This window comes from Gopherus flavomarginatus, chromosome 4 (assembly GCF_025201925.1).
Source record: "Gopherus flavomarginatus isolate rGopFla2 chromosome 4, rGopFla2.mat.asm, whole genome shotgun sequence".
Taxonomy (NCBI): Eukaryota; Metazoa; Chordata; order Testudines; family Testudinidae; genus Gopherus; species Gopherus flavomarginatus.
In genome coordinates, this window is record NC_066620.1 from 83,648,139 (window position 1) to 83,670,973 (window position 22,835).

The 22,835-nt window shown below is 39.6% G+C and overlaps 1 protein-coding gene across 1 annotated transcript in view; it reads left to right on the forward strand.

Annotated features, from left to right (window-relative positions):
• Positions 1-22,835, forward strand: part of SIPA1L2 (signal induced proliferation associated 1 like 2) — a 249,856-nt gene that overhangs the window by 127,043 nt on the left and 99,978 nt on the right. The window contains exons 5-8 of the mRNA XM_050949013.1: positions 753-886; positions 3,495-3,683; positions 9,474-9,648; positions 21,337-21,440. Coding sequence (XP_050804970.1) covers positions 753-886; positions 3,495-3,683; positions 9,474-9,648; positions 21,337-21,440 — 602 coding nt within the window. The remainder of the gene's footprint in view (positions 1-752; positions 887-3,494; positions 3,684-9,473; positions 9,649-21,336; positions 21,441-22,835) is intronic.

The window sequence follows — 22,835 nt, forward strand, 5'->3', positions numbered from 1 at the left end:
CTGATATTGTTAATATTCTGACTCCCAGGCCTGTGCATTAACCACAAGACTATCTAATTATTTTCTGTCTCTGCTTTATTAAAAAAACAAACCCACAGTGTTTTAGTTGATTCTGGTAAATGATACTAGAGCTACAGACTTTCTTCTAATATGTATAAAACTTGCTGTTTGTGCATATTATTCCACACTGATCCACCTAGATTAATTTAATACAGCATTTTATTTAAAATAAATAAAATATTGGCTTGTATTGTCATAGTAACTATTTAGAAAACGTGTTTTTTTTTCCAGTTCCTACTACAGACTAATTTTGTTTCTACCCACTACAACGAAGTCTTCGTGTTCATTTCTGACAGTTGTTATACTGCTTTAAGACACACATTGTCAATCAGTGATAAAGCATGCCATGACACTTTGTAATGGTTCACTCTTGGAAATATTACTAAAAAGCAATATATTTTGAAAGATACATGCTGCTTGTCTACTTGTGAGAAATGGATGTGATTTAGTTGTCTATTGGGAACTTGTCCTACTAGATATTTTGATTCTTGTGTGTCGCTAATCTTAACTAGAGAATGTAATCTCTTCTATCAAACAATGTTTAGACATAGAAAAGCCATTGTATGGCACACAATGCAACAGTAGATGCCTGTTTATCACTGTAAGTCTTCTCTTTTATAAGATTTGATGCAGCCGTAAGTCTAACACTTCACTATTCTCTTCTTTTTTGCATTCATTCTCTTCTGCTACAGAGCATCAGAACTACTTTGGAATTGATGAAAATCTAGGTCCTGTTGCAGTCAGCATCAGGAGAGAGAAGGCTGAAGATGCTAAGGAGAGAGAAGGATCTCAATTCAACTATCGTATAGCTTTCAGGACAAGTGAGGTACTGTTTGAGTGCGGTTTTGATGGGAAGAAGGAGGTAAAAGAGAAGTTAACTCTTAGAACACTGGCTGTTTTCCCATGCTAGCATCGATCTGGAAATTGACTTTTAAAAGATTTTACAGATGAATACATTTTCAGGGAAGTGTGTGTTTTGTTAGCATTAATACATGTTGCAACTGATTCCTGAAGCAAAATTTTGCTTATTTTCCTGCTTCCTGAAGTGCTTCCTTCCTTTGGTTGGGAACCATTAAAGAACAGTTGGATTGGTAGCAGGTACATATCCAGAGGGACCCATAAGGGAACAGATGGGGAACCAGAGAGGGCAGACAGCAAACAAGGGAAGATAAGTTTAGCCCGAGGTGCTTCTGGAGAGTGTTAGGTTTCTTGTGGCAGGAAGGAAAGTTTGGGACAAAAGGGAGGGATGAGGAACTTGAAGATGTTTACTATTCCTCAGGGTTTTTTAGCCAAAAAAATGTTACAAGTGTATAGTTTCAAAATGCCTGTTAAAATGCTATCTCTTCAAAAGTGATGTACTATATTTGCGGTCTGGAATAACTGGGATACCAAATCTCTTCCAAGTACATGGTTTATGGAAGGAGAGGGAATGCTAATATCTTACTGAAGCAAAAATAGTAGATCCTGTTTGAAGTAGAAGTGGTCTTTGATTGTATTGGAGGTATACTTATCAAACCTGATCAAAACTTTCACATTCAGGCTAGTTAGTATTTTTTCCCAAACTGGTTCATTCTTTCTTTATCACAGCAGTGAGTCACATGGATCCTAATTTTAGTGGTGATTTGAAGGAAAGTTTCAGATGCTTATCACAGAGACCAACCAAAGATGACATACAAGTGCAAACTTTCCTTTGATTCTCAGAACTTGTCTCTTCATCATGGCAAGAAACACCTGTTAGCCATAAAGTGGCAGCTCTTGATTAGAGCTGTGCCAATAACTGGTCCAGTGGCTGAACTGTGGGAGGTAGATGGGGGTTGACTAAAATGAAACATTTAGTTTTGGATTTTTTTACCTTTTTGAAATAAAAGTGAACTAAAATTCAAAATGTTTTGTTTCGAAAAAGTCATAACAAAACTTTGACATTCTGGGGTGCAATCTAGGCCAGCGAGGGGCTGTCACCACTTGCCCTGCAATGTGGGATACCTCAAAATGCTTTGCTGCTGTAGCTCCCAATGTGGGCTTCTGACAAACAACCTGCCAGCATGCAGGTACACCCACAAAGTCTGTGTATAGCCACAGCCCTGGTCCAGCAACTATGACCCCAGCAGCCTGTCAGCAAACCCCAACCATGCTCTGGCTTCCAGAAGCCATGATTACTGTTTGAAGGGTGGCCCCAATACATGCCCAGTCCCAGATTTCCCCAAAAAACATGTGCTCTGCACTGTCCAGTCCTCCCCTGGACAGTCCAGATACATTAAGTCCATTGCCACTCTAAGGGGATCAGGAGGGCATTCCGTCACAAAAACATTTAGATTGGGGGGGGAGGGGGGCTTGTTCTATTGAAATAATTTGGTGAATTCAGCACAAACTTGCAAGATGATTTAGCCAACCCAATTCTGCATTTTTTTTAGTGAAAGTTTTGTCCAAAAATTTTTGCCCAGTTCTATTCCTGTTAACTGTAATGTTCAGGTTTCCACTGTACATATATATAATGTGTTGTATAATACTTAGGCTTTGTCTTCACTATTAAAAAGAAGTGTGTGTGTGTGTGTGTGTGTGTGTGTGTGTGTGCGCGCGCGCGCACGGGGAGTGGTGGTTTTTTTTGTATTTTTTTTTAATTTCAGGAAAACTAATATACACTAGCTATTCTGCTGTAAACTCCTAGTAGAGACAAGGCACTGTAGTTGTAACTGTGAGATCAACACTATATTTCTGCCTGTGGCTGACCTCACCTATACTATCTCACAGTAAGAATTTGTCTACACTGCAACTGGGAGTGTGATAATAATATGGGTGGGTGTACCCCAGCTAGCTCTGATCCAGATCAAAAGCTAGATCAAGTAATGATGATAGTGAAGCGATGGCCACACAGGCAGCTGCTGGGCTAGTCCTGCCTGCATAGGACCCTGGGTACATACTCAAACAGTTGCTACCCATGCTGCTACTCAAGCTAGCTTTGATCTAACTAGATCCGGATATGTCTCTGTGTGCTGCAGTCACATTTCCTAATCTGCAGTGTAGACATACCCTAAAAGTACAGTGCCTTGTCCAACTAGGATTTTACTGTGGGATAGCTAATGCACATTAATTATCCTGCTGTAAAAAGACCCACCTTTTTTTTCAATGAAGACACAGCTTTAGTAACAAAAGAAATGAGTTCTGGATTTGAGTATCAGCCCAAAGTTTCTATTTTCTAGTAATTGTACATAGTCTAGTGTTACTATATTTAACTTCTTTGTTTAGAAGTTACAAATGCCTGTTTCCTCTTTTAATGTTTAATTGCTTTACTAACTGTTGCAATATCCTCAATGAATTAAACATGTCTGTGTCTTCCCCACCCCCCCAAATCCCCACTTCAGAGCCTGAAGATTGTATTTTAATAGCATAGTGTTAGAATTATAAATATTCAATGAGGTCTTCCACTCTTGCTGCAGCTTACTACATTGAGAGGAGCAATATTAGAAGATGCCATACCATCTACTGCAAGACATGGCACAGCACGAGGCCTGCCTCTCAAAGAGGTACTGGAATATGTAATACCAGAGTTGAGCATTCAGTGCCTGAGGCAGGCTTCAAGCTCACCCAAAGTCTCTGAACAGCTGCTTAAACTGGATGAACAAGGGGTATGTAGTGTTTGATTTCTCTCTAAAGACTATCCACTTGAAAGAACATGTACCTTTTCCTTAAATCTTTTGTTGGCGTTGTAAATAAACATGAGTTTGTGATGTAATATATTTTCTCTTGAACAGCCATTTGCCCTATTTTCAAGAAGAGTTCACAAACAGCTGAGTATTTTTAATAACAAAATGAGAATGGTGATAGGTAATGGTTCAGTGAGTCCAGAAAAATGCCCTATTGCCAGAGTTACAAGTACTTGAACAATAATTTGTTTATTTTCCAAGCAATATGCCTTTTTTGACTTGCAATTTGGGAAAGACCAAGTAACCTGTAGAGAATCCCAAGAGTAAGGAGAGGGAGAGAATATAGTTTTGTGCTATGTTTGTTTTTAAAATTTTCACAAAAAATGGTTTTCACAGATTGAAGTCCATATTTTCTATGTGCAAATATTGAATATAAACAGGTTAACTAATGTGTATTTCTTATAGACAGAGTAGGTAAAATTCTATAAAATCATGATGAGCCTCTACAAATAAAACTGAAATCAATGGCAGCTGGAAGTGCTCAGCACTTTGGAAAATTAGATGTATTATAGTTAGAAATAAGGTTTACTTATATCATAGTCCCATGAATCCCAAGTTAGTTTTCATATTTTAACTTATGATTAGCACTCTTATTCATTGTAGCAATCTTATCAGTGGAGTGAAATGTGTGATAGTTCAAACAGCTAAAATTCTAATTGAGACTATCTAACAGGTTAACACTGCATCAGCAATGAAACAAACGTGCACTTAAAATTCAGAGTGAATAATGGTGAGATTTAACAGGTTCAGTAAGGTGAACCTTCTCTGTTCAAAGACTACCAAGCATGTTTACTGCTTCTGAATAATCTGTGAAGGACTAGCTTGTGAATACCTTTAGTTCACCTATGCAAAGAATGTTTAAGATTTTAATTTTAAATAAATGATCATTGTACATGCAAAAATAAGAGTCATGTCTTAATAATTTTCAGTATTAATTCAGTATGAAATACGGTGATTGTGTCTAACATGTTAGTGTATACAAGGCATTCTTCTGTTGTTTCTTTTCTTTTAGTTGTAACAGAGTAGTTGTAGATCAATAGATAGTTCCTAGCTATGAGAATGTCAGTTCGGTGTACCCATTTCCTCTATATTTCCCCACTCATTTGCTCTCCTAGGGCAAAAAGAATTTTTAATAAATTACCAAATATGTTTTTAAATTTAATGAGTGTTCTGCATAATATTTTTATTTTCTCCTTTGGTCTGTCAGAGTTCATGAAAAACAGTAAAGGAAATCGAGAGCATTCAGCCAATTTTTAAGCTTAGTGCTCCTCGGGTGCGACATCATTGTAGCTATCTTTTTTGTTTAAACTCAAGTGAGTTCCATCTCGTAATATCAATGATATTAATTGGCCAGAGTGGAATCGCATTTGGGGCAATGTAAGCATTTCCTTCTTTAAACAAACTGTATGGTGCATTTATAGAACTCACTGCCATCATCCACAACCGTAAACTGGGACTGTAATTTGGGTGTCCATTGTGGAAGCATAAAGCAGTCAAACTAACCAAAGTAATGTTGTAATAATTAATGACTTTGAGATACAACAGTCCTCATTTTTCCTTTTTTATACCTGATGTTTAGTATTGAGAATTCAGTTCTGTTGTGAAATGTGCTGTCATCAGTATGAATATATTATTTTAATACTTCTTTTATGCTTCTTATCTTGAGATAGTTACTGAGGCAAATACAGAAAGCTGTGTATAGAACTAGCATGAGATCTTTTTATGATTTTAATCCTCTTAGGTGTTTAATACATTGAGTTTATTAATCAAGCAAATATAAAAAGAGTCTTTCATGGTAACTGAAGGTGATGGCTGGCTGTAGAGCACATTTTTTTTTAAATGTGAACCATGGTTTGGTGGATTAATTTTGTCACCAGGGTAATAGTCATTTGAGAGACTGATATGTAGGAAATGATGACAATAGCAAAATAGATGTGAACAGAATGATTAACCTCTTTCAAGAATGTAAATAAAGAATCTATATTTTCCTATTTGTTGTGAGAAACGGGCAATTCGATCTACCTCGGATTGACCATAGATTTTATGGGAAAAGCCACCTGTTCATCTCAAGATGAGGATGGAATATTTTTAGTAATTGTACTTTTTCCTTTTTCTGGTGATAGGATATGATGAGTGTTCTTATTGCATGTGAATCTTTTTGCCCTCCTCTGGAACAAAGGAATTTACAAAGGAGTCCAAGGGAAATGGTGCTCAAATTGCTTTGAAATTCAGTTGATGTTGAGCACCCAACTTCCCTGGGTTCCTCTGAACATTGCAGCCAAAAAGTTGAACTGTGTAGGATAGAGATCCAGAAGTTGTCATCTAAGCATTCCCTTAATAAATGGAGTGTGATCTGCTTCTCATCAAGCATAACTATGCTGATGTTTCTTCAGTAGCTAAAGCATTATCCATTAGGTAATGACTAACAAATATCTGCCCTGAGTCAGAATAGATAGAATTATGAAATTGTTCTCTGTACCAGTGGAGTTAGGCCAGTTTTATATCAGTAAAACAAAGTAGAAATTGTCCCACTGATAGTTAATTTAATAACTAAGAGTGAAATTCTGGCCCTATAGAAGTCAAGGGACGTTTTGCTATATTCTTTGTCATGAGATGCATAGAATCTGATTCTTTCCAGAGTTTTTAAAAATATCCATGACTTTTGACATTTGAGGATTTTTGTATGTGGTGGGTGCCTGTGATAATTAAGTCAATTTTACTGAGCATCTTGAGTGCTGCCAAGTTGAACTCAAGGCTGCATGAGAGGCAAACAGAGCAGGAGCTCAGAAAAGCAATAACATCATGATGACACAAAAGACCAGTTTTGTAAACCAGCAATGAGAACTTTTATTCCTCCAGGAGTGATGAGTTTTTTTCTTTTAAAAATGAATAGATTAAAAAATAAGGCACACAAACTACAGAGTTTAACTCTTCATGACTGCCCACTCATTTAGTATAAGCACGGCTATTACTAAAATGGGAAGATAAAGGGAATTTGGGGTTTAAAGCCGCTCTCATGACACTTGACTCTATTTTGCCATATTTTCATTGCTTGCCTTTTGTACCATTCCTAGCTCGTGACTTTTCATACCAGTTGCCATGATAAAACGAGTGTGATATCACACCCATGAATTAATGTGGTTTGAAGTATGTTTAGCACTGTAGCCTTTATATTATGTATGCCTATCGTGCAGTAGATTTTTGTCACCTGAGTGTGCTTTGACAGGAAGAGTATTAGTAGTCCTGAATTTTGATTAAGGAAGTATTTTAGAACTTGATAGTAAGTGTGAAGAGTGTGTATGGATAAATGTCTTAAGAGAATCTGATGTGACTACTGATCTCTGTCAATTTGTGAAGCTCTAATAGCTGATAGACTAACAGGACTAATCCACTCATATGGGAGTTTCCTATTTGTTGTCTCATGAATCCGTCTTAAAAAATAAGTCAATACTTTTCTCAGGAAAATAATCCCATCTAATCTAACAATGTTTTAGTATTGAGCTTTTAACAACATTCAATTGCAGTCTGATTTTTAGTTTACAGTACACTGTGCATATAACATATCTCTGCAAATGAAGATGGTCAGAAAATAGGAAATTACTTTTTTGCAAAAGACATTTTTGAGGAAAAAAGATTTATTGATGCATATAAAAGAAATTAATCTTGTGAAAACCTATTTACAGTACTCATTTGAAGCATGTCCTTTTAAATGGCTGTTCTCATATAATTAGAAAGGTGGAATGGGGAAGCATTTGACATACAGGGGACCAACTAGCTAAAGTTCAAAAGCTAAAAATATGTGAAAATAGATAGAGCCCTACACTGATACAAAAAGGTGTATCTGCATCTGATCCGCAATCTGCAAAAATTGTCTGCAGATATCTGCATCCGTGGATGCGGATATCCACAGATATCTGCAGATTTGCACAGTTATAAACAGCTCCACTGGTAGGGTTGCTAACCCTCCCGGTTTCGCCAGGAGACTCCTGGAACTGGGCTCTAACTCCCGGAGGCTACAGAAGCCAAACTGGGAGATTTTAGGCCGCGAAAAGTCTAGCAGCACAGCGGGGCTAAGGCAGGCTCCCTGCATACCCTGAGTCCGCGCCACTCTCAGAAACAGCAAGCACATTCTTGTGTCCCCTGGGAGGGAGCCCAGGGAGTCTCCATGTATTGCCCCTGCCCTGAGCACCGACTCTACAGCTCCCATTGGCCAGGAGCTGTGGCCAATGGGAGCTGCAGGAGCGGTGCCTGCAGGTAGGGGCAGCACGTGGAACACCCTGGCCCCCAGGGACAGCAGGGACGTGCCAGCCGCTTCTGCGAGTAGCACTGGGCCAGGGCAGGTAAGGCGCCTGCCTTAGCCCCGCTGCGCCATCAACCGGGAGCCACCCGAGGTAAGCACTGCCTGATTGGAGCCCACACCCTTCATCCCCTCCTGCACCCCAAACTCCCAGCCCTGAGCCTCTTCCTGGAGTCAGCACCCCATACCCCCTCTGGCACCCCCAATCCCCTTCCCTAGTCTTGAATCCCTTCCATACCCAAAACTCCCTCCCAAAGCCTGCACCCCGCACCCCCTCATACACCCAAAGGCCCTGCTAGGCTCAGCCCAGAGCCCTCTCCCACACTCTGAACCCCTCAGCCCCAGCTCAGAGCCCGCATCCCCACCCCCTGCTCCAGCCCAGTGAAAGTGAGTGAGGGTGGGGGAGAGCAAATGATGAAGAGAAGGGAGATGGAGTGAGTGGGGCAGGGCCTCAGAGAAGGGGCAAGGCAGGGGTGGGGCAGGGCAAGGGTGTTTGTGTGATTAGACAGTTAATAACTCTATCCACAGGTCACTGTGCAGCGGACACATGGCTGTGTCAAACCCCCAACCACAATCCCAACCCCACTTCTCTCTAGACACCTCCTGCCCTCCCACCTGCTCCGTCCCTGCCATACATCCTTCCCCGCTCTGGGCAGGGAGGCTACAAATCTGGGTTCTTCTATGCAGCCCTCCCTTGAGGGGCTCGGACACCCTTACGCAGTTATGGCGACTCTAAAGAATGTAGCTGTTGCTGCTGGCTCGTTTAAAGAACAATCTCACCTTCAAAATGGTTCTTGGCTCACTCCCTTCTGGGAGTTGTAGTTCTTCTCCTTCCTCCAAGCAAGCTGGAGACTAAAACTCCCGGAATGCTGCTGCATGATTCAGAGAATGGAATTGGAGCCTGCAGTCTGGGTGATGGCCGCTCTATTTGAGTGAGTGTGTGCTGCAGACCCCTGTGCGGATACTAAATTTGTATCTGCATCCACGCTGCAATCCGCAGAAATGGTCTGTGGATACCTATGGATTTGCAAGGCTCTAAAAATAGACTCCTTGCTGTGTTCCCAGACTGTAAAAGAAGACAATTGTACAGCCAGTGCCAATTAAAGATCTAAAATTGTAGAGCATGCAATACTGGACATTCCTATATATAATTGATAGCTAAGTCAAAAGTCAAGGATTTATCAACTTGTTCTGTCTGTTCTTGAATGCTGACTGTCGACTTCGCTGAATATAGTTTTCTTTATCTTTCACATCTGAATTTTTCCTTACGTTATAAAATAATTTATTTGATCATATTTATTAAATAATCCTTGCCTGCTATTGCAGAAATAAAATTGTACTTTTAATAGTTCATATTTTTCTGTGTTACTGCTTCCCATGTTTTGCCATTTGTAATTTTATTTTTCTTATTTCAGCTGAGTTTTCAGCACAAGATTGGGGTCCTGTATTGCAAAGCGGGCCAAAGCACAGAGGAAGAGATGTATAACAATGAGACAGCAGGGCCTGCTTTTGAAGAGTTCCTTGATCTTCTGGGCCAGAGAGTACGGCTAAAAGGGTTTAGTAAATACAGAGCTCAGCTAGACAATAAAAGTAAGTTGTAATTCTAACATGTGGGAGGAGTCTATAATTCTCCAAAGGTAAGCATCTTTTGTAAATTCTGGCTCTTTGTTCTGTACACCTGGCCTTGGGAGTTGACTAGCAAGATTATATTATAGTAATTTAAATTCCCATAGATGCGATATACAGCATACTTTAAGTCTAAAAGGTTAATACTCTTTACTGTGACACAGTTAGAAAAACTTTTGGTGCGTCAATCTTCTCTTCCTTTGTCATAGCATCTTTGACTAAATTTATACCTATGTTATGTTTACAGCTATGAAAAAAGAACTATATTAATATCATTGACCCACATTTTACCATCCTGGTTCTTAGTCTGAAAAGGAAAAGTGAAAGTTTATATATTGTTGAAGGGGAAGTGAGGGGAAAAGGGACTTTTTTTCCTCATTTGACGATAGGATTTCTTGGATTAATGTTCATACTTGAAGAAAGACCCGGTGTTTTCAATAAGACAAACATTTTCTTTTTCTTCATGTAACATCCAAACACATACCTAATTTCTATGGTGTTTCTGTGACTTGAGATTTGTTTCTAGCTCTTAAGTTTCATTCTTGTAGGCACTATAGATCAACAGTGCAAAAGAATAAGAAATTTATTGCATATATTTAGTTTCAGATAAGTTTCTCTTGTTATTGATATGTTTTGAAATATGGATATCAACCTAGTCTGTGTACCATGGACATGACAGTTTGCTCTGCTGAAGCTCACATTGTTGGTGCATTGACATTGACATGTTCTGACTGGGTCAGTGCAATCAATTTATTACCATGAACACCTCAATTTGAGTTAGTCACACTGGTGTATGGTCAACAGAACTAATTTCTTTTAGTTTGATCCGGTTTTGAAATGATTTTAACATCAACTCCATATGATCTGGTGAAATGCAGAGTAGGTATCTCTCCTGCTTACATTTATTTAATGTTTCGTACTGCTTGGATTTACTTATTTCTGCTATAATCTACCAAGTGTCAGCTTTCAGCCAACCTGACTGTTGAAGGTGGTATGGCCTACAAACAGATAGTGGAACTTACCAATTGTCATAGTATAATTCCCAAATCTGAACCTTAGCGTCCAAAATATGGGTACTAGCATGAATTCCCCTAAGCTTAATTACCAGCTTAGATCTGATAGGCTGCCACCAATCAGGATTCTGAGTACCTGATAAACTCTGGTCTCCCCAAACCTTCCCTGGGGACCACAAGACCCAAATTCCTTGAGTCTCAAAACAAAGGGGAATAAACCATTTCCCTTCCCCCTCCTTTCTTTCTCCCAGCTCTTTCCCACCCTGGGTACACTAGGAGACCACCGTGATTCAAATCCTTGAATCCCCACCCGAAAGGAATGTTCCCTTCCCCCTCCCTTCTTCCTCGGAGAGAGATACAGAGATAAATGCAGAGAGCAGGTTTTTCTTCCCTCCTCCCTTTCCTTTCTCCCACCAATTCCCTGGTGAGTGCAGACTCCCTTCCCTGGAGTCTTACAAAAGATAACGCAAAAAAATCAATTAGGTTCTAAAAAAGAGGAAAACTTTAATAAAGAAGGAAAAAACATAAAAATTGTCTCTGTAATCAAGATGGTAAATATACAGGGTTTTTATAGCTTATAGACAATAGAAAGAAGCTTTCTTCAGCAGAAACACAATTTAAGCTACTTCCAGCAAGTACACATCTGCAAATAAAGAAAAACAAGTTAAAAGACTGACCGTCTTTGTACGTACTTGCTATTCTGAATAGATAAGAGACTGTAGTAGGGAGATTGGCAGAAACCTGGTTGCACCTCTAGTCCCGTCCAGGACCCAGAGAGAACAACACACAAACCCCAAACCCCCAAACAAAGGCTTCCCTCCACCCAAATTTGAAAGTATCTTGTTTCCTGATTGGTCCTCTGGTCAGGTGTTTGGGTCCCTGTTTGTTAACCCTTTACAGGTAAAAGAGACATTAACCCTCAACTATCTGTTTTTGACACGCCCCCCAAATCGCAGACAGTGGGGAACCTCACTGGCGGTAATTTGTTCCTAGAACTTTAAAATGAACAGATTAATACAACACATGTACCTTTACACCAATATACTATAGATGACATAACTGGAGTATTTTTCATTAGCATAGTGTATCTTTTTGAAATAATACTGCTGTTACTACTAGATTTGCATGGTGGCCACATTCCTTTTGGGATTTGCCAGGATAATATTAATACATATCTCTTCTTGATAATAGCATGGTTAGTGCAATCTATTTCTGTAAAGCATGTTATTAATTTCTCTTGTTTGACATTAACATATAGAAATATTGTTAGCATATACTGATTAGCAATACTTTGATTTGGCTCAAGTCTTCTGGGATCAGTACACACATTAGGAAAAAAAATGGCTCAATGGTCTTTTGGACATTCCACAAGGAGAGTGTGACTGAAAATCATCAGGCAGTCTACATATCAATATATATGCTGATACGATCTCATCAAATTTAGTGCCTGCAATGTTCTCAGCATACACTTATTGTGATTTGCTATTAAAGCAAACAGCTGATACATTTTTGCCCCATGGAGTTCAGTAACATAATTTGGTATGCTGCTAACTGCTGTATGTTGTTGAAGATGCTATCAGATGTTTATGTTGCTGTCTGAAAAGGAGTGAAATCAAGATGACTGACAAACAAGTTGTCTCTGGTTTTATGATGAATATATAACTCTGGCTTCAGTAGACCCTTTTCCGTTTGTGTAATCATATAATTCTTTTTTGCTGAAAACCATAGTGAATGTCACAGGCATGCCGTGCTTACTGTTAGAATAAACTAATCTTTCCATATTCTACAGACTGAGTTTAAAATGCTCTATGATGATCTTCCTTTTTTTCTTTTAGCCACTTTTTCAGCACTTCCTGTGCCAGGCATAATGGTACCATAACATTTACTGTTGATGTTTTACATTTTCATTTTTATAGTGCTGTAACTAATTAAACTGAATTTTTTAAAAAAGGATTCCTTTCTTCCATTCCTCAAAAGTTTATGAATTAATATGATCTTTTTACTAAAGGATTATTTATCCTTCAATTGATCTGTTGCACAGCTTTTATTGTTTACTAGTTTTCATCATACTTATTATTCTGATGAGTGTAACTGGATACATCTGGGCCATTACATGCAGATCTGCAGCATATATTACATGCAGAAAAATACATCAGTGCAACATTAAGATTGTACAATTCTAAATTTCAAAACTAGGAAATGGAAAAAAAATTAAGGCAGCATTTCTACTTCTGCCATATTGCATACTCTGTATGTTTCATGATATGTTTTATAACATAAATAGTAATATAATAGGCTACATGCTTACACAGAAAAACAGGAGTGAAAATACTATGTACAACAGAGTCACGTTAACATTGTTCTTGGAACTTTTAACTTTTTCATATCTTGAATTTTTCATTACTTTTAACTATGTAACCTTATTGGCAGTAACAAAGCTTTTTATAATTTATTTCCTTATATTCCTTAAAAGGAAAGTGAAGGTGGAAGAAATTGCTCTAGGGTTTGAAGTTCATATCTCACTAAAGTGAACTGGGGTCTTGATTTTGTTGCTGCCATTGTTTGGATGAGGACGCTTCTCTGGTTTTTCTGATCCCACTCTGTGATGGGGGCCCTGCGTGTTGAGCTGGGGTGCCCCCATTGGCCTAGTGCAGGGTTGGTACATCCCGTTACCCTGTTTTCAGGCTTCCCCGTTAAGTGGCTAATTTCAGCCAAGTGGGTCTCAGCCACTGACGGGGTCACTTAAACAACTAGTCCGTGGTCTCTGGACGGACAAAACAAACAAACAGCCTGGAGCCCTGCTGCCTCCTCGCTGGGGCAAGCAGTAGTATTTGGTAAATTAGCCCCCTGGATGGGGAATAACAGCAAGCAGTCTGCAGCCTCCTGGCTGGGGCAGCAGTGACACTTGGTGAATTAGCCCCCTGGGCAGGGCAAAATGTCAATTAGTCTGTGGCCCCTGGGTGGAGCAAAACAAACAATCTATATGTGTTACTTCCCTCTGGGCTGGGACACAGAGCAGGTAGCAGCTTCCTCAGCAGGCAGCAGCTTGGCTTCCCCTGCAGTCTCCACCAACTGCGAGTCACCTGGAGGGTAGTCTGGATCTTCGGGCTCTACTGCCAGAAGCATTGCAGGAACCTTCCTCCTCCATTGCCCGCCCAACTGAACTGGGTTGCCTCCTTTTATTTGGCTTTTCCACCTGGAGCATGCAGAGCAGGGGAAAGAGGGCATGGTCGCCTGCGCCCACAATGATTTGTCTGCCCCCAGCAGCCCAGTGCAGAGTTGGTACACCCTGTCTCTCACACTCTGACTCAGAATGGCTGAAGGGATTTTACTCAAACTTTCTGAAACAAAATTCATAGTCCGGCAGAAATGAGGTACTAAAAAGAAATGTTTTGGAAAATTATAAGCAAAAATTATGAAAACGTGTTTCTAGTAGCAACCATTCTGTAATCTTAATTACAGTGGGAACTACCAAGTGCCCATTATAACATCTTCTGAACCAAATTATTTCAACTTGTTCCAAATAAGAGGATCTTAAATTTACAGCATAGACTTACTAGCTCATTTCCAAGGTACTAAACCAAAAGTATTAAACTACATAGGGATGCTACCTTAAAACAACTCAAATTACAGGTAAGGGAGCTGCCTCTCTGTAATAAATAACAGAAAGGGAGAGCTGATGTTATAAAACAGTATCCAAAGGTTTAAATGAGATTGTAGTTCCAGGGAATATGCTGAAATAAAGAGGAAAATAACTTAGGCTGAAATTTTGTGCTTATTTAATTAAAAAGCTTCAGTGGGAATTGTACTGTGTATATAGCCTCATTCCTGAAAAGCTTACATATGAACTTAGTTTTAAGAATGTAAATATGGTATCGAAACCAGTGGTGATACACAGGAGTTTAAAGTTAAACGTGCATAAGTATTTTCAGGATTGGGGCCACAGACACAGGCCATGTCTTAAAATACAAAGTTATTAAAAACAAAGTTTTTTGAAAAAATTAATTAAATAAGAGTTAATTTTATGTTTTCCATTTTAAATCTTTTTCAGGAGGTACTAACATGGCTGTTTTAACTATAAGTTTGAAACTCTCATACAGATTGTCAACAGTTCAAACCCCCATTTCAACAAAACATCTAAAATATGCTTAAGTACTTTGCTGAATCTGGGCCTAAAATAGGTGAAATTGGTTTTGAAATGTTGGTACTAGACAGGACCTAGAGTATAACTTGGAGAAAAGGAGAGTGAGTAAGTGTGGGGAGACAATATAATTACCAACAAAGAAATGAGTGAGCATGAAAGATAGGAAAGGATTAATGGCAGAAAAGGATTCACTGAATTATCCCTCTACAAGAAAACACTTCCAGCACCTGTTTAATGTTAAGCATGTGTAGGTACTTCCCTGAATAGGGATAGACTTAAACCAGTGAGAATATTTTATACAGAAACAATAGAATCATAGAAGATTAGGATTGGAAGAGACCTCAGTAGGTCATCTAGTCCACCCCACTACTCAAAGCAGAACCAACCCCAACTAACTCATCCCAGCCAGGGCTTTGTCAAGCCAGGCCTTAAAAATCTCTACAGATGGAGATTCCACCACCTCCCTATGTAACCCCACCACCCTCCTAGTGAAATAGTTTTTCCTAATATCGGACCTAGGCCACCCCCACTGCAACTTGAGACCATTGCTTCTTGTTCTATCTGCCATCACTGAGAACTGCATAGCTCCATCCTCTTTGGAACCCCCCTTCTGGTAGTTGAAGGCTGCTATCAAATTCTCCCCCGCTCTTCTCTTCTGCAGACTAAATAAGTCCAGTTCCCTCAGCCTCTCCTCATAAGTCATGTGCCCAGCCCCATGATCATTTTCTTTGCCCTCATTGCTATTTAATTAATAGCTTTAAACTTAGTTTTTCTTTTAGGTGCTTTTTTTCCGTACAGAAGCACTTAGGGAATAGCTGGATCTTGAAGGCAGTTCATGCATTGCCACTAGCAAGGCTTAAGAGGTAGTGAAAGATCATTTGAGGAGCTAGTGTAAAGAAAAATTCTGTTTCATGCGGAGGGTTGGACTAGACATCCTTAAAGTCTTTCCTTGTCCCATCATCTATAATTTTATGAAGATAGCAGGTCATCTATTTGAATAATTGTAATCCAAAGAGACACTGTAGGCTCCTAAGTGGACCTGAACTATCTGTACTCTCCAAGGGGCTGAAATTTTGCCCCACCACACAACCTGATCTCATACTAATGTGAAGAAATAGAAAGTCTTTTGCTGACTCTGCCTCAAAGAATTCTATCACCACCCACAACTACCATATCTCTACTGACAGTCATAAGCTAAAAGAATCATCTGACTGGTCACCCACCAGTGGACAAAACCACACACTTGATCATTACATTGATTGCCAGGAAAAAAATTGACTGTGAAATCCTTAAATAATGCATCCACCATAATCTCTCCACTGCTGGGAGGACAGCTATACAATCCCTGAAATCCAACTACCAAATAGTTGTCAAACCAGCACAGAAATTGAGTGCCATTGTAGTCCTCTACTGTGATGGCTATGTCAATGAAGCCAACCGATATCTCTCTGACATGACCTACTATAAAGAACTGAACAAAGACACTCTCTACCACAATTCACAGAGAAATTTAAGGATATTATCAAATCCTTCCCTAAACAACTCCAAGAGCAACTCTACTTCCTCATCCCCCACAGATCCACTGCAGGGACCTCTTGTATGCTTCCCAAGTTACACAAACGAGGGAACCCAGACAGTCCCGTCATATTTGGCCATGGGACTCTTACTGAAGGAGTATCAGAACTCTGAAAAACCATCCTCAAACCACTCACCCATCAAAGGACAAATTTCCTCCAGGACAAAACTGAGTTACTCCAGAAACTCTGCAACATCAACAAACTCCCTCAAAACACCATCCTTGATACCATGGCTATCACCTCCCAATGCACCAACATCCCTCACCATGATGGAATCACTGCCTACCTCAAATATCTACAAGACTATGGACGCTCAGATATGCATTCCAAACACATCACCAAACTCATCCATTTAATCTGTATCCATAGTAGCTTTATATTCAACAACAAACACTGTCCAAACCATGAGAACAGCTGTGAGTATTATGATGGCTCACCAATATGCCAACATCTTCCTGGTCCACTTTGAGGAAGAGTTTCTGGAAAAATGCAATGCTGATATACCTGAGGCATTCTATTTTTATCTATGGAGAGATGTCTTAAACTCCCTCAGATTTCCACTACAATGTCAACCACCATCCATCCAGCTCTTTCTAGAACACTCCTATACCAGCATCAGTTTCCTGAACACCGTGATCAGCTTCCACAATGGAATCCTACAGACCACTGTATGCAAGAAACCTATTGTGACCTTCCCCTGGGTACAACCTGGACTGCCTTATAGCTATCTCCTCAGTTCTCCAACCTGCGATACCTTTTACACTGCTTTACTGGTGTACTGGCCAGTTAACACACAACTTCCAGCCTGTAACTTGCTTCCAGATGCACAGTATTGAGTCCTACTAGCTAACCACTCATGAATTGCACTGCAGAAGAACACCAGCTGATTCTCTAGTCCCAAACTTCCCCACAGTAATGTGTTTTGTATTGCCAAGCACCTTGCTTAACAATGCAAGCTCATATAAAGTCTATCATTTCATCAATGGAAAATGATACATACCAACTTTGTTATCCCAAATGGATTTTCCCTACACACTTTAATCCAAACACACTGGTTATATAAAACAGTGAAACAAGGTTATTAACTATAGAAAGAAAAGAAAAATGTTAAATGACTACAAGTAATGAGGCATAAAAGTCAGGATTGATTACAAAAGAAATAAAAAATAAATTGCAAGCTAAATGTTTACTTAACAAGCTAAGTGAACTTAAAAGCAAAAATTTCTCTCTCCATAAGCTTATAGCAGTTTGTACTGGCTGAAAAGCCTCCCAGCCAGGACTCCCTCCACCCCATTCCTGTGCCCAACTTTAGTTCTGAGAGTCATTGATGTCATGAGCAGAAATGAAGGAGGAGAGTGAGGTCAAGCGTTTTTTTCCCCCCTCTTTATAATTCAATTTCTTGTTCTAGAAACATCCTTGCTGAGTCATGGTGAGAAACCGTTTCTCGTGGACATAGCACCTCTGTCTGATAAATAATTGGTACACACAAATGCTTCCACGGAGAAATCCTTGTTTTTATTGAATACAAAGCATGCATCTAAAATAGCAATAGTCTAGGGCACCCCAAATAGATGTAGTTACTCAAAGTCCTGAGGTGGTGTCAGGTGGCAATAGCAGTTCTCCAGTAGCCAGCCTTCCTCCTAGTTGCTGGGGAGATTGATGTCTGTGTCTGCTTGCTCATAAAAAAATCAAAACTTCTCCAAAGTACATTCTCACTAAACTCTTTATAGGATTCTTCAAACAAAGCATGTAACTTGTAATGGACCCTAATAGGCTAACAATTTCCCTAGAAACATCAAATAATAATTAATTATTCTACTTATCAGCAAAGTAACTTCAGCAAGAAATGTAAAGACACAGGTGCCCAGACCAAGGTCAGCTATCTACATTCACTTCCATTTTCATGAATCTGTCATTTCACTGTATCTATCCTTGTTAGTAACGCTGCAGCTATTGTTTTTGTTCTGTCTGCCTAAGCCAAGGCCAGATTCTTCCTTGCTATGTGATGTCCTCACTTCCAGCTTATAGTGACTAAGTGCACAAGATGGCTGTGAGTTATGTCAAGTCCAATTCTCTTGTAACAGTGTCAGTGCATCTTTGTCCCCAAAGAATGGGTTTGGTCATGTCTTTCTAATTCTGGAACATGATACAGCAATGTTATACAATAGAAACTTATAACTTTACATACAACATTCAGGGTCAGTGCAACCATTTAGACAAACTAGGCTGCCACCTAGGGCTCCTAATGGTTGGGAGCGCCTAAAAGTCCCCTCAGGTGAGGAGGTGGAGTGGAGGTGAGCTGCGTGGGGGGGGGCGAGCAGGGAGGGCTGCCTGCAGTAACGGGGTGGGGGGGCGCACAGGGGAACAGCTACCCACCCCAGCTTATCTCCACTCTGCCTCCTCCACTGAGCACACTGCCCAGCTCTAAGTCTCCTCCAGTCAGCGCCGCAAGCCTGGGCGGAGAGGAGAACTAGAGCAGTGCCGGCGTGCTCAGTGGAGGAGACGGAGCCAAGGTGAGCTGGGGAGGTCTCCCCAGGCAGGGTTAGCTTCCGCACGGAGACGGGGAGGGAAGTCTCCCCAGGCGGGGTTAGCTGCTGGGGACAGGGAGGGAAGTCTCCCCAGGTGGGATTAGCTGCCGTGGCGGGGGAGTCTCCCCAAGCGGGGTTAGCTGCCGTGGTGGGATGGGTAGCTGTGGGGGGGGGGCTCCCCAGGTGGGGGCTGAGTTAGCTGCCGTGGTGGTGGGGGATTAACTGGGTGGGGGGTGCAAGGTGGAAGTTTCGCCTAGGGCGCGAACCTCCTTGCACCGGCCCTGACAACATTGATACGCATATTTTATTAGGACAATGATGAGCGCGTTGAGTTTTCAAATGATACCTCACAATGCATACTTGGTACAAAATTTATCATAGTCTTGTAAAAGAGGTGAACATAATGGTGTAGACTGTCACACCCGTGGATCACCATGTTTAGCTCCACAGATCCTGCAACCACTCTAGATTCACCAAGAAATCTGACCAACCAGCCAGGCATTCAGATACTATAGAATATGCTCCAAGAAGAAAGTCTGGGATATGTACCTTAAAACAGTTTAAACCATCTTCACTGAACAAGTACACTCCACCAGAGAAGAAGATTGCATTATGGAACAGGTCACCCTAATTCCTGGAAAGAACCTGCTTCAATACAAGAGAAAAACCAACAAAAAATATTGACTGCACATTCCTATTTCACACCTCCCATGCCACACTGGAACCCACATGGGGTATCCTCAAACAATTAAAAACCATGCTTGATGGGGACCACATCCTGAAAGAAATCTCTCCCCAAACTGTCTTTTGGCCTTCAAACAGCCCCTCAACCTCTCCAAGCTCATCATCAGAAACAAGCTTCCTGCCAACCAGGACGCACCAACTCACAGTGGCACCAGACCCTGCAGAACAGATGCAAAATGTGCAGACATATCTCCATAGCTACGATGATCAACACCTTCCACCATACATCTTTCAAGATATCTGGGTCCTACACATGCCTGTCACAAAACATGGAGGAACCTATCAAGTGCACCAAATGCATCAACAACAACTATGTAGGTGAAATCAGGCAAGCACTACTCTAAAATGAACTTGCACAGAAAGATTAGACAGTAACACCGTCACTTATGGGCAACGCTTTTCATAAAACAAGCACTCCATATCTGACCTTTCAGTCCTCATCCTCAAAGATAACCTGCACCACACCTTCAAAAGACAAGCCTGGAAGCTTAAATTCATAACTCTGCTAGACACCAAAAATCATACACTGGAGAGAGAGAGTGGTTTTAAGTCTCATAACTTTCTGTAACCAGCTAACTATCCTTTATCCTATGACTGCAGAAATGTTAATTGCCCAGTTCATTTTGAATGCTTTCTTGTGATGTGTTAAATCCTTATGCTTAAGAATATATTCCATCTTATATTTAGCTGTGATGCTTTGATTATTTTTCCCGAACCTGAAGAAGAGCTTTGTGGACCTGAAAGCTTGTCTCTCACCAACAGCAGTTGGTCCAATAAAAGATATTACCTCAGCCACCTTGTCTCTCTCATTGTAAGGTAAAGTTATAAAAGAGGGATAAAATTGGTTAATTTGCTACTAGTAATGATTGAGACCTAAGATGTATTACAAAATTTTGCAAATTAAAAGCCATAATCTTCCATCACAAACTGTACTTTGATTCATTTTACATCTGTAACTTAGTTATAATTGTGAATTTTCATAATGTACTATGAAATAGAATGTAGGGTTGGAGGGGGTTTTTAGTCTCAATTGCAGTATCTGTTTAATATGATAGATAGAAAAATATTGTCAGTATTTCCTGTAGATTAATATATGGAGTAGCCAAGTACCGATTAAGCAGTTTCTATTCTATAAATTTTAAAATTGTGAAGTATTTGTAAGTACAATCTATGGTGGTGGTGGTTGTTTAGGAGAAAGTACTGTGTGTGCCATGGTTTGTGTGTTGAAAAATTAAATGTTTGGCTATGTTTTTTAAAAAATAGGAATAATTTTTGAATCTGTTGCTGGAAGTTTAGCTAATTTCATATTTAGATAACTAAATATGTGGCTTGATTTTTCAAAAGACAGTGAGAACCCCCAGTGGCTACTGTCTTCAAAATTAGGTCACACACACACCAATCTAGCAAGGAGCTCAGTGTGGACAGCTTCTGGCAAGACCCGCGGGCCCTATCTGTGCCTCAATATGGAATTAGGGAGCAGATCTTCAGGTAGTATAAACTGTCATAGCTCCATTGAAATCAGTTTAGCCTACAATTAGGAATCCAAATAGGAAATTTTAGCCATAATATGCAACAAGTGGTGTCTTAAAAGCAGTGTGAATATTCAGTTTTACTGACCCTCTTTTTATAATGAAATTTATTTTCAGCTGATTCAACAGGAACTCATTCCCTCTATACCACCTATAAAGATTATGAATTAATGTTTCATGTTTCAACTATGCTGCCATGCATGCCCAGTAATAGGCAACAGGTACGTTTTCTTAATTCACATTTTTGTAGTAATATGTGGAGTTAGATTTAGGGGCTAAATAAAGTTTTTGTTTTTGCTTGAAATTATATTTCTGCTGTACAACAATATTAACAGTTTATGCAAATTGTGAATGTCATTTGGAATCGTGTTTATAAAATTCTTATTAAAGCATTAAATACTCAGATGCTATTTTAATTTATCTGCATGATTCAGAAGCTTATCCTGATTCTTCCACTGCATGTCAGTATTAAACAGTATTGACATCTGTGGAGATTGAAACATTTTTCTAAAACTTAAACTGGATTAAAATCCATCATGTGGTTAAAATATGTAATAATGTAAACAGGTTTTTAAATGATCCTGAGTAATCTTTATTTTTCATTTCAGTCGTCAAACCTTCTCTTACTCTACTATTTTAATAATAAATGCCTCACCAAATCCTATAAGGCATCTGCTTGTAGACACAGAAAGCTGTGCAACAAACTTATTTTATGTCTGAAAAATGCTCATTGTTCATATTACAGCTCTGAAACTCTTAGAGCATTAAGGATGGCTAAAAAACAACATAGCATCCAAAGTGTATGGAATCTTGAATAAGGTTATGTCTGTCTTTGCCTGTACTAGATACTGAAATCATTAAGAATAAATATTTTTTGTGAATAAGTTGAAAAGCACATTTGGTATAGTATATCAAAACAGTGGCACTTAAGAATAATAAAGAGTAGATCTATTCAGGGATCAGTTTACTGTTGAAGATATAACTTCTCTTACATATTCTGCATACTTCTAGCTCTATAGAAGTAAAACAAGAAGTATTTAATTACAATATCCTCTCAGTTGCAGGGCAAGATATAATCATTTTTCCAGTGATGATATGGGGCTGTTCTGCTGCAAAGATTTTGTTCCTTTTTGTTTTGGAAGAATGTAGAAAAATTACTGGAAAACTTTGTGGTTCCTGGTTATTTCTCAGATCGCAGACTGTTATTTTAGATATATATATTAATAGTATCTGTATCTTTCACATTTTGCCATGCCATCAGCTATTGTGGGAGGGAGGAGGGATGTGTCAAGGCATCAACCAATAGACAAAAGTTACAAAGTACAAAGTCTTGTCGCAGAATTAACTGTGAAAACTGAAATGGGACACATTTTGTTTGTTAAATTTCAGTAGTCAGTCCTCTATGCTGATGTTAAACTTGGCAAAGGTAATGAATTGTTAGAACGGTTTTCCAAAGTCTTAGTCCTTCATATCTAGGGTGACCAGATGTCCCGATTTTATAGGGACAGTCCCAATTTTTGGGTCTTTTTCTTATATAGGCTCCTATTACCCTCCACCCTCGTTCCAATTTTTCACATTTGCTGTCTTGTCATCCTATTTATATCTGTTTCTTCCAC